The sequence below is a fragment of the Talpa occidentalis genome, unplaced genomic scaffold (genome assembly GCF_014898055.3).
Source record: "Talpa occidentalis isolate TD23 unplaced genomic scaffold, MPIMG_talOcc4v2.1 talOcc4.13, whole genome shotgun sequence".
In the NCBI taxonomy this organism is placed as follows: domain Eukaryota; kingdom Metazoa; phylum Chordata; class Mammalia; order Eulipotyphla; family Talpidae; genus Talpa; species Talpa occidentalis.
The window spans coordinates 62,855,024-62,872,596 of record NW_023601322.1 but is presented as its reverse complement, the minus strand read 5'-3'; the positions used below and the strand labels follow the sequence as shown (position 1 = coordinate 62,872,596).

Below are 17,573 nucleotides of genomic sequence, written 5' to 3'. Positions count from 1 at the left end.
ACTTGTGTAATTTGGGGCAAGTCACCTGTCTTTCTCAAAGTCAATTCTCTTATATAAGTGGTAACTTCAGATAGGTAATGTTTACTTTTTTTCTGTATAATTTTTCTGTCTAATTTCAGTAGGTAATGTACCTACTGCAAGGAAGGCACATTTAAAATTGAATGGGGTAATTAATGATCAACATCTAAAATTATGTTCACTATAGAATTAAAGGAAGTGGTCTTAATAGGAATTGTCTTAATTCCCATGTTAAGTGACTGAAGGTATGCAAGCATCAACTTACTCATGACTGTCTTTTTACAAATTTTGTAAAAGAGAAGAGATTCAAAATAAATTCCAATGGTGGATGACTATTGAAATTTTATTTTATTTTTTTTTCAGTCTGCTTATTTATTATAACCCCACACTAGCAATTCTAAACAATGTCAGTGATAAAATTTTCCCCACTCTTGAGAACCGTAGAATAATCACATGCATTTCATGGTGCCCTTTATTAAAGTAGTGCACATTGTAAAATGTTATAAAATGTAACCTTTTAACTATATTTTTTTCAAAATAATGTGACTTGAGAAATTTGATGATAAGTACCTTAGATTAATTCATCTCCCTTGCCTGATGCTTAAAAACAGGGCATTATTTTACTGAAAAGCTGGAAGAATACAATAATAAATCTGAAAGAGTCATTGTAAGAGCTACAATTTAAGCCATTATTCAATGAACATTTAAAATATATATCAATAGTAATCCCCATAATCATATATTTTTAAAGTAATAATTGAAGTTTTAATTGTACCTGATATTTCAGTAACTAGAAAAACATTCTGAAAGTGTGTCATTTCTAAAGTGATATTTAGAAAGAATGGAGGTTGTCTCACATGTACAACTGGAATACAATTTTTCACATAATTTAGAGAAAAATTACTTATGGATAATAATTGCTTTACAAAGAAAGCCCTTATAAGTAAGTCAGAGGAGTCACTTGAGAAGGAACCCATCCTTCAGTGGATCATCATCTTCTACCACAAAACTTGCTGTGCCTGTGTAGTGGGCTTGTCCAGATACTTCCAGTATAACAGCTTTAAAATCACCACATTTTGCTTCCCTCACAGCCTTTCCTGTGAATACTGAGCCAGTTGCACTGCTTTTAAAGGCTCTGGCCTGGTTCAGTTCCAGAAGGCCTTTGTGATACTGTAAGGCAATTCGGGCTGTCACACCTGAGCCGGTAGGGCTTCTGTCCACCTGTTCATCTGCAAAAACACAAATATTGGTGGTTGGTTCCTCACTATAAGCATCTTTTCCATCTGTTAATATAGTTCCATATAAAAAGGCAAGATCTTCGCTATCAGGATGATGGATTTTATTTTTTTTTATTTATTTTTTTTTTTAGTTTACAGTTGTCTTTTCAAGTAAGTAATATCAGTTTCTTTTTTTTTTTTTAAACTGATAAAAAATTTATTTTTTTTTGTATTCTTTTTTTTTTAATTAATAAATTTTATTTTTATATTCCCCATACAATTGCAATCCCCCCATTCTGACCCCAATCCCTCCCCTCCCGCCCCCCACCCCCCAAAAAGTGTCTCTGGTTCATAGTTTTTGTTGATTTTGATTTTCACTTTCTTATAGTTATTCATTTTCCTGGTCCCTTATTTAAGTTTTCTAGATCCCTGCTATGAGTGAGACCATCCGGTATTTTTCTTTTTCTTTTTGGCTTATTTCACTGAGCATGATCCCTTCCAGCGTCAACTCTACTACAAAGCCACAATCATCAAAACTGCATGGTATTGGAACAAGAACAGACATACAGACCAATGGAATCGAATAGAAAATCCAGAAATAAACCCACAGATTTATGGTCAACTAATCTTTGACAAAGGAGCAAAGACTATGCATTGGAGCAAATAAAGTTTGTTCAATAAATGGTGCTGGGAAAACTGGGTCGCTACATGCAAAAGAATGAAGCTTGACCACTACCTCACACCATATACAAAAATCAACTCAAAATGGATTAAAGAACTAGACATAAGACCTGAAACCATAAAATACATAGAAGGAAATATAGGCGAAACACTACGTGATTTGCATATCAAAGACATCTTTACAGACACATCACCCAAAGCAGTGATAGTGAAGGCAAAGATCAACAGCTGGGACTACATCAAATTAAAGAGCTTCTGTACAGCAAAAGAGACAATAACAAAAACAAAGAGAAACCCCACCAACTGGGAGAACATTTTTGCACACAACACTAATGATAAAGGACTGATCACAAAAATCTGCAAAGAGCTGATGAGACTCAACAACAACAAAGAAAATAATCCAGTCAAAAAATGGACAGAGGAACTAAAAAGAAACTTCTCTGAAGAGGAAATGCGAATGGCCAACAGGCATATGAAAAAATGTTCAACATCACTTGTCATCAGGGAAATGCAAATCAAAACTACCATGAGATACCATCTTACACCAGTGAGAATGCACATACTAAAAAAACTAGCAACAACAAATATTGGCGAGGGTGTGGAGAAAAAGGAACTCTTCTGCACTGTTGGTGGGAGTGCAAACTGGTCCAACCACTATGGAGAGCTGTGTGGAGATTTCTGGACCTACTAAACATAGAGCTTCCACAGGATCCAGCAATTCCACTCCTAGGTATTTACCCAAAGAACACAGAAACATCAATTCCAAAGAACACCTGCACCCCTATGTTTATAGCAGCACTGTTTACAATAGCTAAGCTTTGGAAACAGCCCAAGTGCCCAAAAATAGATGACTGGATCAAGAAGATGTGGTACATATACACCATGGAATATTACTCAGCATTCAAAAAAGGATGATGGATTTTAAACTGAGTTTTCACTGCTTCTGTTACTGCACTTGCTGCATCCACAAGGTCCCTTGTCTTTGCAGAACAAACATCCAGTCCTAACTTTTCAGCACTGAGAAAGGCATAAAATGCACCACCATATGCAATGTCCACTACCACTTTTCCATAGCTGGGAACGTTCACCAGGAGATCCTCGGGCCGGGCGCGGGGGCTCCTCCCGCGGTGGCGGGTCCTGGCTCCGGACGCCCTGCGGGGGGCGCGCTCGCGCGCCCCGGGAACGGGGAGGCCTTTGTCGTCTTCCAGATGCCGCCTCAGCGGCTTTGCTGGACGTGCGCGTTGGGAAGCGCGGAAAGATGGTCGGGACGCGGGGGCTCGTCGCGGCCCACCTGTGGTCGGGGGCGCCGGCCTCCCGGGGTGTGGGGCCCCGACTATTGAAATTTTAAATTAAAAAATTTTTTATCATGGAAAAAGAGAATCATCTTAGATATATTTGGAAAAGAAAGTGATTTAAAAAATAATGGGCCAACTAGATATACAAGAAGGTACTGAAGCCTTGTATGATCAGAATCTGAAAGGCATCAATTTTTATCATTAAGAAGGATGTTTGGGTCATATGACAACATAGGCAGATATTACAATGCTTCTAAATGCTTAGATTTTAAATTTTTCTTTGAGATCTTTATGGGCTAATAGAAAGAAAGTATGTGTATGTGTGTTTATGGGTAGAAGAGATAATAAAGATAGATGTTGTAAACTGTGCTGACATTATAAGAAAAAACAAAATAATATCCTTGAAAATCCTAAATCAATACTCTAGTTCAGAGGCACACAAAAATTTATCAGGGCATTTTCAATGACAAATAACAAAAAGCCAACTCAAATCTTTATGTAAAAAAGAATAAAGAGAGGGAAGAAGGGAGAGCTAATGGACATTATAAAAGGGAAATTAAGGCTGGCGCTAGTTCGAGATTTAGGCAATATAGGCTTGGAGGTTCAAACGATACTGTCAATCTTCCCTCCACTCTCTTCTCTACTTCCCCGTGGTTATCATATGGTTTAGATCTCTCTTCACCATAGTATAAAAATTATTAATTGTTCCAGATGTATATTCTCAAATGTCATAAACCCAAGATCTTGCTCCTTCTCAGTGACTACATCAATAATTTTAAAATGAGCACTGATGACCCTGCTGGGAACACTTGAATGTTTTTTGCTAACTGCTCTAGATTGGGTGTCGTAATTGGCCAGTCTGGATGAGAAGCCCATCACATGGCTAAGAAGTAGGGCCCTGGACTGAAGGCCTTGCTAGCAGCACAGGGAATGGAGGAGGGGTGTTTTTTTAAAAAGGAAGGACACAAGGTCATTACAAAAATAACGAGAGGACTAGAGGTCCACTATTGGTTTTTTAACCAGCTTATAACTTTTATTTTTATAGGCATAAATCTTAAGAAAGAAAAAACATCTCTTCATTGACAGGCATTGGTGTCTTTGCATTTAAGCAGATTGGTGTCTCTTGAACTGTACTATTTCAGTTGGGATGCAAAGTATACTGATAGCAGTCTTGAACAGATGAGACTTGGCTTCTGCTAGGACTTTATCACAAGGTCAAAGTTGAAACAAACCTATGATTTTGAAGTTAGGGTAATCAAACAATCCCTTTGACCCAGAAAGTGTTTCATAGAGAGAACTAAGGTACTGACTCTTCTTTTTTTTTTTTCTTTTTTTCTTTTTTTTCTTACTGTATAGCAGAGAACTGGTCCTGCCCTGAATCAGTAGGACTGAACATATCACAAATGCACAGCAGCTAACCTCATAACATGCCCTGCCTATGAACAGAGATTAACACATTCTGAAATAACCTTTTAAATTAGATTTTAAAACAAATGGGTGTTCAGATGTTTGCAACAATATCCTCTTAGAAAAGTCAAATGCTATTGCAAACTATGAAACTGTTTTAAGTGTCATTGATATAAAGAAAAAATGGATTCTAGGTGTCTTATTCAAAAAGACAATTTATTAGAAGGCTATGGAGAATATCTGAAGAAAACTTAAAACCCATGTAGCCCCAGAGATCTAGGTAGCAGGAAGGAATGAACCATTTTATCAAGCAGCTGCTGCTGAGGTGAATCACTTCTAACAAGTATTTTTGTTCTCGAGTCCCTATATGCTGAGAAGCAACACAGCCTAAGGCAAAAGAGTGTCTGCTTTCACATCAGACAGATCTAGGTTTGAATTTTGTATTGCCATTTAATTACTGGGTCCTTAGTCTTAGAATATTTGCTTCTGCTACAAGACAAGGATAATAATAGCATCTACAAATACCAATTTGCCAAAATCTATTCTGATTTCATTTGATAAAACCAAATTATATTTGTGTGATATGCATGCTTTTGTTGATTCATTCAAACTCCATTATATTTATTAAAGATGCAACCTTGTTCATTACTTTGTCTCTGGTCCTAGTCAACAGAAAAAGCAAAAAAAGTACTCTGAGCTAAATCACTTAGTGTCTAAACTTTACTTGTTCATTGCTGATGTCTTGACTTTTTTGACAAACTATTGAACAAAAATAAATAAATAAGTAGTTGATTCCTTGGGGCCAACAAAGTTTGGTAAATGCTTATTTAACAGTTTGGCAGTTATGAGTAATAAATGAAGGAGAATCCTGAAGTAACGTTTGTACAAAACTTGCTTTGGTTTTGCTTACACAAAATCCCTAGGAACCTGGTTGAAATATGTTTCCCTACTTGATATTTTTTTTTTTCTTTCATCAGAGAGCACGTTCATTTACACTTACCATCTAGGGCTGTTCTGGACTGTTAGGTTACCATTTGATTTATTTTAGTTTTCACTTTATAGTGGAAGAAAAAATGAACCTTTAAGTACTTGGCTCTGGACAAAAGATCTCCCATGATACTATAAATAACATGCCTTTTCAAAATAGACTTGAGAAAGAAAGTTTAGCTGGTTAGGTTTAACCATATTCTAACTTGAGTAGTATACTTTTAAGAGAGTGTGAAGCCATGGATTCATAGAAATACGAAATAAGAAGAAAGAGTTGTTCTCATCTTCTTTTCCATTTTGTCTAAACAAAGGAGATGTGTGAATCAGTATAAGATCTTGGCATATATTATCTCATTAATCATTGACTCATTCATTTGACAAGTGCTTAGTGAATGTCTATTGAGGTATTCTTCCTGGACTTGGGGGATAGTGGTGAAAAACAGATATCCCTGCCCTCATGGAGCTGATTAAAGAATATTGATAATATATAAATGAAGTAAGCCAAAACAACATTTGCAAAATTAGTGATAAGAGCTTAGGAGAAAAACCAAGCAGGAAATTGGGATGTGAACTGTTAGGGATAGATAAGGAAGGCTTCTCAGAGAAGGAGTTTTTTCAGTAAAAACCTGAAAGAAGTGATAGAGTTGACATGTAGATAATTTAGCTAAGAGTATTCTTGGTGGAGGAAATGTCAGGTCTGGTGGCCTTACAGAGGCTGAAGGCCAAGGGCATGGAGCAGCTTAGTGGCCAGTGTGCCTGGGATGCATGAATGAATAGGAGAGTAGGGGGGGTGAAGTCCAATGGTTGACCTGGGGCAGCAGTGTGCCTATGTCATTACCATATTGAAAAATTTAACTTTTACTATCAGTAAGATAAGATTCCAGTGGAGAGATTTCAAGGGAGAATTGACATGATCTAACTTACATTTTTTTCAAATCATTGAGGTTGCTCTGTTTAGAATAGAGCATGTATAAGATAAAAAAGAAAAGTAATACGGGCCTCCCCTGGTGGCACAGCGGTTGAGCGCTGGGCTGTAAAGCTGCCCGCAGCCTCTGCAGCGCCAGTTCGATCCCCGGCTGCTGGGCGAGGGTCCCACATGGCATGCAGACCTCTCATACCGCGCCCACTGCTCCCCTCAGCAGTGTGTTTTGGTCCATCTGCCTGTTCTGTTCCCTGATCTGGTTCTGGTGAATTCTCTAACCCTCCCGCACTTCTGACTGTACCCAGTGCTTGTATAAATAAATAAATCTTTAAAAAAAAAAAGAGTATTAGAAGACTAGTGCAGCAGTCAAGAGCACATCATCTTCCCGTATTCTCTCTCAGAATGTAAATTTTTGCCATGCATCCATCTATCTATCTATCTATCTATCTATCTATCTATCTATCTATCTATCTAACAATTATCTACCTGCCTATCTACCAACCATAATCCTATTTGACTGTCCTCTCTATACTTCATCACTATTATTGATATATTGACCCAAAAGCAAGGAAAGCCAGAGACATAAAAATAATCTGGGGCCTCCCCAGTGGCGCAGCAGTTGAGCACTGGGCTGCGAAGCTGCCCGCAGCCTCTGCAGCGCCAGTTCAATCTCTGGCCACAAGTGAGGGTCACACATGGTGCACAGACCTCTCCTGCCACTCGCTGCTCCCCTCAGCAGTGTATTTCATCAGTCTACCTGTTCTGCTCCCCACTCTGGTGAATTCTCTCACCCTCCCACACTTCTGACTGTACCCAGTGCTTGTATAAATAAATAACTCTTTAAAAAAAAAATCTAACCAAATAGAGCTAAAGAGTTAAAGGTCTGTCAGACTACCTCTAGGATAATTCCATTATGAGAAAAATTAGTAATAAAAAAAGGACAGGTTTAGCCATTGCTGGGTAAGATCTAGGAAAACATTTAGAAGATTAGGTCTTAGACAATGAATTCCTAAAGATTATGCCAAAAATGCTGAACTACATTAAAGCTCAAGAGACTGTCTAGTTCTGCTACCCCTTTTCATGGATAAAGGCAAATCAGTTGTCATGTCTGACATAAATATAGCATCATGTATTTGGTGTTTCTGTTGTCTTACCAGCTTGACTTTCAGCCTCACTGCTAAGAAGTTACCATGGAATGGGAAAATGAGAGCATTTGCTGTCCTATGTTAGTTCTGCTGGAATGAGATAACCCAGGTAGCACATCCTTAGATCACACTCTGTGAAGTTGCCATTTCCCCAGAGGGTTGGAACTTCCCAGGAAATGGATTATAACAATATCTATAAGGTGATACATTTTAAATACATCTACATGAGCCAGAATTGAAGCTTATAAGCATGTATAAACATTTAATCAATAAAATAATATTGATTAATCACTCCTGTTAGGATGCCTATAGTGTTCCTAGTTTAATATTGATACATTATGCAAAAGTTACAGTTATTGTTCTGCTAGAGTAACAAAGTAATACATTTTGCATAGCTTGTAAATCTTCAAATTAGATGGGACAGTTATAGAACAATGAAAGTCAAGCAGATGATGAAAATGAAGCAATAGGGGGTTATAAGAATAAGATACACCTGTCTAGTTGAAAGAGATGGTGGTTATGAGTTCTATACAATTGTCTCTAAGTGGAACTGTAACTCAAAGATGCTAGATGTTCTGATTTTTTTAAAATTTATTTTTATTTATTTATGTATATAAGAACTGGGGGTAAACCAGAGGTGAAGGGATGAGAAGATTCACCAGAGACAGAGTGGGGAGCAGAACAGGCAGATCTACTGAAATACACTGCTGAGGGGAGCAGCGGATAAGACAGGGGTGTCTGCTACGCCATGTGGGTCAGCTCCCTGGCTGAGGTTTGAATTCATGCCACAGCAGCTGATGATAGCTTGGTAGAGCTGAGACTTTAACCCCTGTGCCACCAGGGAGGCCTGATGTTCTGATATTTTTTTTAAAGATTTATTTATTTACTTATACAAGAACTGGGGTATAGGCCAGATGCGCAGGACGGTGAGAGGATTCACCAGAGAGAGAGCGGGGAACAGAACAGGCAGACTGATGAAATACACTGCTGAGGGGAGCAGCGTGCACTACAGGAGAGTTCTGCCGCAACATGCAGAACCCTAGCCAGCTGGCCGGGATCGAACCAGCGCTGCAGAGGCTGCAGACATCTTCACAGAGCTGTGCTCAACCACCTGCACCACCAGGGGAGGCCCTGTTCTGATTTTTTAATTAAGTTTTCAATGTGGAATCATAAATATTTTCAGACCAACCAAAACACATCCATGGATTGGTAGTTATGCACCTTTTTTTCTAAACTTTTCAAACTAAAAGAGTTTAAAAATATTGCAGCTAGGTTTGAGACAACCTAGTTTAAATCTCCTCTCCAAGTCTATTAATAGAATGATTTGGGAACTTCCTAAAATCTCTAAGCCTCAATTACCTCAATTGTGAAAAGAATATAATACCTAACATTTAACATTACTATGAAAATTGAGATACTATATCTAAAAGGCATCAAGGTGATAGTGATGACAATGATGAGAATTAACAAAAGTAACTCCAAAAATTTTATACCTTTTATTCTTAGGGTCCTATTAAATGTTAACCCCTTTTGGCTTTTTAGATTTTTTTTAAATGCTACTGAATATTCCTCCATAAATGGCACATTCAAAGTCTTTTAAAATGGGGCCTCCCCAGTGGCGCAGCGGTTGAGCGCTGGCTTGCAAAGCTGCCCGCAGCCTCTGCAGCACTGGTTCGATTCCCAGTCACCAGGCAAGGGTCCCACATGGTGCGCAGACCTCTCCTGCCGCCTGCTGCTCCCCTCAGCAGTGTACTTCGGTCCTTCTGCCTGCTCTGTTCCTCGCTCTGGCTCTGGTGAATTCTCTCACCCTCCGCTCTTCTGACTGCACAGTGCTTGTATAAATAAATCTTTAAAAAAAAACAAGGTCTATTAAAATGAATTTTATATGTATAACTTAATCTTCATAACCTTAGAAATGGGTACTATTGTTTTAGTACCATTTCACAAGTGAGAAAACTGAGGCAAAACTGATTTGTGAACTTAGGTCTCAAAGTAAATGGAATAACCCAAATTGAAACCAGATCTGTCTGATTTTACTCCTAACAATGGCCTTATAAAGTATCTGTATGCTCAGTCTGTGTCAAGGGTAAAAAGAAGTCTGAAGTTAGTTGATCCATCAGTGACAGAGAATAAAGGAGAAAGCACTGGCACTGTTACCAGAATTAAGGAACCCTCTGAAACTGTAAATACTCCTGGCAAGTGTCATGGGCACACAATACACATGAATTAATTGGCTCAATATCCAAGCTAAAAGTTTTTCTTTTTTTTTTTAAAGATTTATTTATTTATTTATACAAGCACTGGGTGCAGTCAGAAGTGAGGGAGGGTGAGAGAATTCACTAGAGCCAGAGCGGGGAGCAGAGCAGGCAGAAGGACCGATGTACACTGCTGAGGGGAGCAGTGGGCGGCAGGAGAGGTCTGCGCGTCATGTGGGACCCTCCTCCGGTGGCCGGGGAGCAGCCGGGGATCAAACCTGTGCTGCAGAGGCTGTGGGCAGCTTCACAACCCAGTGTTAACTGCTGTGCCACTGGGGAGGCCCCCAAGCTAAAAGTTTTAACTTTATTTTGGGGGAAGCACCTTTTATATCTGTGAAATTTATCTTTGCATATATCATAAAACTCATGATAAAATACTGTTCTAAAAACCACTATTCTATGCCAGCTTATCCAACAGAAATATATAGCAAACAAGGAAATGCCTTCATCAACTAAAACCACAGACCAGAGAAACCTTGTGGAAGTTGAGAATAGCAGCACCACTGAAGCAGCAGCAATCAGATGGAATATACTGTAAAACGGTGCATACTGTATCTGGTTACACACAACTTTATGTTGTGTAGAAATTAGAGAACTAAACTCATCAGAATGCTCAGAATTCCTTGAAGAACTTGGCAAAAATTAGCTTTAGCTGTGGGTGTAAGTTAATTCACCAGAAGAGTGAGCAGACAGTCACTGAAAGAGATTTTGATGAATGTCTCTGCCCTGGGTGCTGAGGCTCAGGGATGCCCATGTGTCTCAGGAAGACACTGACCAGAAACTGAGTGCATAACAGGTAATACATAGACATTTCCTGAGGAGAATATTTATTAGGAGAGGAGAAAGAACCTGATCTTGGGAATGCTGAGGGGAGAAGTTAACAAAAATCCTGGTGTTTTTCCCAAACTGTTTTATTTGGACACAAATACAAACTGTATGGATGCAGGCCTTCAATAATTGGAAAAAGCACATTGTTTTCAGAGCTTTAAGCACAAATCCAAAAAAAAAAGAAAAAAACAGGAAAAAACAGTGTGAAATAATAGTATGAAACCTTTACAGCAATGACTTGTAATTACTTTTATATTGTTGATTTCATTTGGGGAGACCAGAAAAGGAAATGATGGTCAATCATTGAGAAATAAATATTTGCACAGTGTGGTTAATAAGTTGCTCTAAAATGATCTCATAATCGAACATAACACAGTCAGTTTGATTGGTAAAGCAACAGCCAAATCTTGATTATGGCCTTCTGTCTGTGCCCAAAAAGGAAAAAAAAAGGAGGATCCCTCCGTGAGTTCAGTGTTGGAGGCTTTTTTGGTAGCATCTCGCACTATCAACAACTTACTAGTAATTATTATTGAATTATTACTTAAACTGTCTACAAAATATCCCTCAATGATGTCTCATATATTTGATGACAAATAATATGTTAACTCATGAAGAAACTCATTTCATTTTTGTATGGACCGTTTTGATGGCTGTGGAGCTTTCCAAAATTGAACTGAAAGCTGTTTCTTTTTATTTACTTCTCATTGGTGTCATATAGAATCTTTACTTAACATTTAATTCTTCAGAAATAAGTTATAATTCTCAACAATTTAAAATGTATCTTTAAAATTGAGGGTATATTGTAATTTATTTTTATGATGAATTCCTATTATTCCTCTTAGACCTACAATCTACCTAATTATTAATAAGGAAAATGATTATTTTACTTTCTCAGCTGAAATCTATTTGTTTTTTTATTTTTTATAAATTTTATTTTTATATTCCCCATACAATTACAACCCCCTTATTTTGACCCCAATACCTCCCCTCCCCGCCCCCCACCTCCCATAGAGTGTTTCTGGTTCATAGTTTTTTGTTGATTTTGATTTTCACTTTCTTATAGTTATTCATTCTCCTAGTCTCTTATTTAACTTTTCTAGATTCCTGCTATGAGTGAGACCATGCGGTATTTTTCTTTTTCTTTTGGGCTTATTTCGCTGAGCATGATCCCTTCCAGCTCCATCCATGTTGCTGCAAATTGCATGTGTTTACCTTTTTTGAATGCTGAGTCATATTCCATGGTATATATGTACCACATCTTCTTGATCCAGTCATCTATTTTTGGGCATTTGGGTTGTTTCCAAAGCTTAGCTATTGTAAACAGTGCTGCTATAAACATAGGGGTGCAGGTGCTCTTTGGAATTGATGTTTCTGTGTCCTTTGGGTAAATACCTAGGAGTGGAATTGCTGGATCCTATAGAAGCTCTATGTTTAGTAGGTCCAGAAATCTCCACACAGCTCTCCATAGTGGTTGGACCAGTTTGCACTCCCACCAACAGTGCAGAAGAGTTCCTTTTTGTCCACATCCTCACTAACATTTGATGTTCCTAGTTTTTTTAATAAGTGCCATTCTCACTGGTGTAAGATGGTATCTCATGGTAGTTTTGATTTACATTTCCCTGATGACAAGTGATGTTGAACATTTTTTCATATGCCTGTTGGCCATTTGCATTTCCTCTTCAGAGAAGTTTCTTTTTAGCTCTTCTGCCCATTTTTTGACGGGATTATTTTCTTTGTTGTTGTTGAGTCTCATCAGCTCTTTGCAGATTTTTGTGATCAGTCCTTTATCATTAGTGTTGTGTGCAAAAATGTTCTCCCAGTTGGTGGGGTTTCTCTTTGTTTTTGTTATTGTCTCTTTTGCTGTGCAGAAGCTCTTTAATTTAATGTAGTCCCAGCTGTTGATCTTTGCCTTCACTATCACTGCTTTGGGTGATGTGTCTGTAAAGAAGTCTTTGATGTGCATATCACGGAGTGTTTCGCCTATATTTCCTTCTATGTATTTTATGGTTTCAGGTCTTATGTCTAGTTCTTTAATCCATTTTGAGTTGGTTTTTGTGTATGGTGTGAGGTAGTAGTCAAGCTTCATTCTCTTGCATGTAGCAACCCAGTTTTCCCAGCACCATTTATTGAACAATAAATAGTGATGACAAATCACAAGGTTGTTGTGAAGATTACATAAGAAAATTCCTGTGATGAACTTAGAAATGTCTGTGAGCCCTTGTGGTGCCAGGGGTTAAGCACAGCACTATGAAGCAATCTGCAGCCTCTGCAGCATGAGTTTGATCCCTGGCTGGCCAAGGAGCAACCACATGGCAAAGCAGACCTCTCCTGTCTCACCCACTGCTCCCCTCAGCAGTGTCTTTTGGTCAGCCTGCCTGTTCTGTTCCCCACTCTGTCTCTTGTGAATCCTCTAACCCCTCTGCATCTCTGGCCTGCACCCCAGCTCTTGTATGCATAAATAAATAAATATTTAAATAAAATAAAAACACAAATAGCTTCAGTAGAGACTGTTTGAAACCGGCAGAAGACTCCCAGAGGAGCCAGAGGTGAGCTGGGAAGTTTGCCCACGCCAGGCCCTCTCTAGCCTGCAGTCCAAGCCCAGAGAGGAGCAGCACCCACCGCAGGGGAAGACCGGGCATGCAGGGGAGCATGTCCCCCACATCCCATTTTAGAACAGGGACCTTTCTTCAGTAGAGACTGCTTGAAACCAGCAGAAGGCTCCCAGAGGAGCCAGAGGTGAGCTGGGAAGTTTGCCCATGCCAGGCCCCTTCTGGCCTGCATTCCAAGCCCAGAGGGAGCGAGCACCCATCATAGGGGCAGAGCGGGTGCACAGGGGAGCATGTTAGAATTTCTGTATTAGAGAATATGTAATAAATGTACATGGAAGGGTGCTTGTTCTTATTCAGTTGTTACTTCTGAAGGAAAGAGAAGGCAAGTGAATGAAGTTAGCAAATGCATCATATATGTTTGCATATACTAGCCAGTATGTATTCAACACATCACTATTGTCACAAAAGTTCTGATTTAGGTATTCTGGTCAATATATGAATGAAGTAAAACTCATGGGTATACAGAACTTATAACAGAAGAAATATGAAAAGTTTTGCAGGTTTATGGGGAGGATATAGTTATAATGCAGACCAACAGGTATTAAAAAGTACATGTTTGTGAGTCTAATGTACTTTTTATTCATATCTTGGATCTGCCCATATGTGACTTGAAGCTAAATTCTCTAAACTTCACTTTCCTCTTCTGAAGAATGGATCTAATAATATTACATCCCTGTGTGGTTGTTAGAATCCAAAGAGATCATAAATATAGAGCTATTTGCACAGGTGCCAACAACAGTAACACTCAATGTTATCTCTTCTTTATATTCTGCATCTAATTTCTGCATCTTTATTTCTGCATCTAATTTCTAACATTTTCTGCAGACGTATAATGTCAATGAATTAATCTTTCAGTTTTTACTAAAATATTCTTGGTTGATTGTATACAAAGGGCAAACAAGAACTGTAGAGCTGTACTGAGTGTGGCTTCTAGGCACTTGTCCAGGCTATTGCAGTGGCTAAATCTTTCACTTTTTTATGCCAGTTCAGAGTGAGTGTGGTTAAAATTCATACTTCAACAATATGACAAATTATATAAATTATGGACACTCCAGGGTCACTTATAAGAGTTGAAACTGGAAATGTTAAAGTCACAAGGATGCTGAGTACCTGCTTATATATAATTACATGTAACTCTAGAAAGCAAGTGATAAATGCCAGTCAAGAGGACTGATCAGGTGCTGCAGGATGTTAGAGGAGGGAAAGATTGCCTCTTTAAGGACTGATTTAAGGCTGTATTAAGAATGTCCTCACATGGCATATTTATTTTTATTGTCATTTGATACCTGAACACAGTATAATGGGACTGGTTAGAGACCTCAGAACTGTATGAAATGGAAACTGAGTGTGTTAGCTTTGTTAGTTTCTGGTGGCCAGACAGAAAATGGGAAACTTCTCCAAAAAGCTCATTTGAATGGTAATAGACACTGATTACTGGTGAACAATAGTAGAGACTTATCATATTCTGGATACATTCTATCAACACGATGTGCTATCCCTAGACTTTTAAGTTACTTAAACCCATCCAACTCAAAATAAGTAAATTAATGCATCTTCCATAAAGAGCATTTATGTGATAATTTTATGATATAAATGTATCCTTTTTTGAAGCTACAATTACTATTGCTGTCATTTTCTAAAAAGAATATTTGAAGCCTAAAAAAAGCAGCAAGAATGTAATCCATGTAAATCAAAATAAAAGAAGGCTTACTGCATTTCACATAATGGCAAATTTTCAGAATATTTAGAATGTATGTGTAGGACAATCTGATTTAAGTAAGAAGTGGGTGTGTCACACATGAATTTTCAAGCTTGGATTGTCCCCAAATAAATGGAAACCCTTCCTCCAGAGCAGCTGAAATGAAATCTCAAGGGAACTCTTTCCTGACAGTTGATATGGGTCACTAGCAATGCGTGTTGAGATTGTCATGTGAATATAGACCACATTTTCTTGGCCCATTCATCTATTTCTGGGCATATAGGTTGTTTCCATATGTTAGCTACTGTAAATAGTGCTGCAATAAACATAGGCATGCAAGTTTTCTTTCAAATTAATGTTTTTGTGTCCTTTGGGTAGGACTCCATTCCTCAGATTGGAGACGCTGGGTCATATAATAGATCCATTTTAGTAATTTGAGGAAACTATGCTCAGCTTTCCTTAGTGGCTGGACTAATTTGCTTTCCCACCAGCAGCGGCATATAGCAGGGGAGTCAAAAGTAGGGTCAAAGTAGGGGTCAAAGTAGGGTAAGGAAACACACAGGGAGCAGTGGTGATGATTCAGGGGTGATGATGTGGTGGTGGGAAATTTATGGGGACTACACATGAGTGGAGAATTCAAATATTGTATAAAAATAAACAATGGGAAAAATTAAAAGTTTAGTAAAAAAAAAAAAAAAAAACCTTGTCTCATCAGCCCCAGACTGAAAGTAGGAGGGCAGATGTTCTAAATTATAGACTTTCATAATAAACTTGCTGCTTCTCAAGGTATGTAGCCTGGGCCTCCCCTGGTGGTGCAGCAGTTGAGTGCTGGCCTATAAAGCTGCCTGCAGCCTCTACAGCACTGGTTCGATCCTGGGCCACCAGCAAGGATCCCACATGGCGCGACAGACCTCTCCTGCCGCACCCGCTATTCCCCTCAGCAGTGTACTTCGTCAGTCTGCCTGTTCTGTCCCCTGCTCTGGCTCTGGTGAATTGTCTCACCCTCGCATGCTTCTGACTGTACCAGTGCTTGTATAAATAAATAAATCAATTTTTTTAAAAAAAATTAAAAAAAAGATATGTAGTCTACGCCAAGCTGAGCTATAGTATCATTTTATTTATTTAATGGTGGTTAATGATTTTTTTCAAAGCAGGCGAGGGCAGCCACTTTGAAAATACAAGACAGTCTTTGTAAAAAAAAAAAAAAATTTAAAATTGCAAAAATCCTGCTAACTTTTCTCACTCTGTGTAAGCCCCTTGAAAAACTTCGAAATACTCTGCACTGATTCTTGGAATTAGGCAACCAGTGAGTTTTTCAGCGCTACATGTGCCTAGAACCTAATGACCCTCAGGGAGTCTGACTCAGGTAATCCTGAAAGGTGTGCTTTGGGATTTTTAAAATGCTGTCCTAATAAATCTACAGTACAGTCATCAATGAGAATGATGGGTTTACAGCTCGCAGGGCATTTTCTCCCCTCTGTCACTGTTTTCCTCTCGGAATTGTTCATTGTTCAACGTTATATCTTACATCAGTGCACATGGATGCTTCCTTTCATAAGTTGCTTGGCTCCTTCATGTCAAAGCCTCTTAGGCCTGCAGAATGCACTATAAATTCAGCAAAGTTACTGTTTACTGAGGTGAGAGAGAACTCTATGGGGCAGAAAGAGATCCACTTCTAATGTTGTGGGTGAGCTGTCTTACTGTTATCCAAAGGGTTAAAAATATGTCCCAAATGACAAATGGCCATCCTCTCTTCAAAGCTGATAGCTGGAAAAGATTTAAAAGGCAGTGAAGGCAGAATGTTTGCAGTAATTTAGAGTTTCCCATTGGAAAACAGGGCATCAATGGCTGTGATGTGAATTTGCTGAAAGAGTAACAACAACAAAATCTGGCCTGCTTTTTAGAAGCCATAAAATTGAAACATCAAAAATAATGGAGCTTGGTAGATTAAAAAAAAGCATAAAAAATCTGAAAAGGAAAAATAGGGTAAGAAATGATTCAGGAAACTGTAAATCGATGATGATGGTGACGGTGGTGATGATATTAAAACTGCAATAGAGTCACCATTTGCTGATTCCCATATTGCAGCAGGTATTTATTTTTATTCACTCAAAAATTATTTATGGATATCTAATATGTTTGAGTCAGTGTTCTTGGGCATACGAATGCATCAGGGAACAAAGATAAACAAAGTACTTGACTTCATGAAGCTTATATTCCAGTGGGGAAAATTTCTAATTATATCCAATCCTTATGACAGAGCTGCAAAATATGAATAGGTTACCCCAATTTAACAGGAATTAATTTAAAACTCAAGAAGTTTAATTAACTCTAATTCATGAACACCTGTCAAATTGGTGAATCAGGACAATGTCAGAGGAGTTATTAATTGCAACTTTAGCCAAACGTTATGTGTCTTTATGGGGAAGATTAGTGGGAGAGAGAACAGATGCTTTCTCATTTACACTTGGCTTTTCTTGAGCACTAAAAGCTTAGTCTGAACTTTCTCT

At 38.4% G+C, this 17,573-nt stretch overlaps 1 protein-coding gene across 1 annotated transcript in view; it reads right to left on the bottom strand.

The window, feature by feature from the left end:
- Window positions 1–848: 848 nt before the first annotated feature.
- LOC119242889 (trans-3-hydroxy-L-proline dehydratase-like) overlaps window positions 849–17,573 on the bottom strand; it is a 24,534-nt gene continuing 7,809 nt past the window's right edge. Inside the window, exons 2-3 of the mRNA XM_054693973.1 lie at window positions 2,841–3,249; window positions 849–1,360 (exon numbers count right to left, since the gene is read on the bottom strand). Of these exons, the coding sequence (XP_054549948.1) occupies window positions 976–1,360; window positions 2,841–3,249 (794 nt within the window). The 3' untranslated portion in view covers window positions 849–975. The remainder of the gene's footprint in view (window positions 1,361–2,840; window positions 3,250–17,573) is intronic.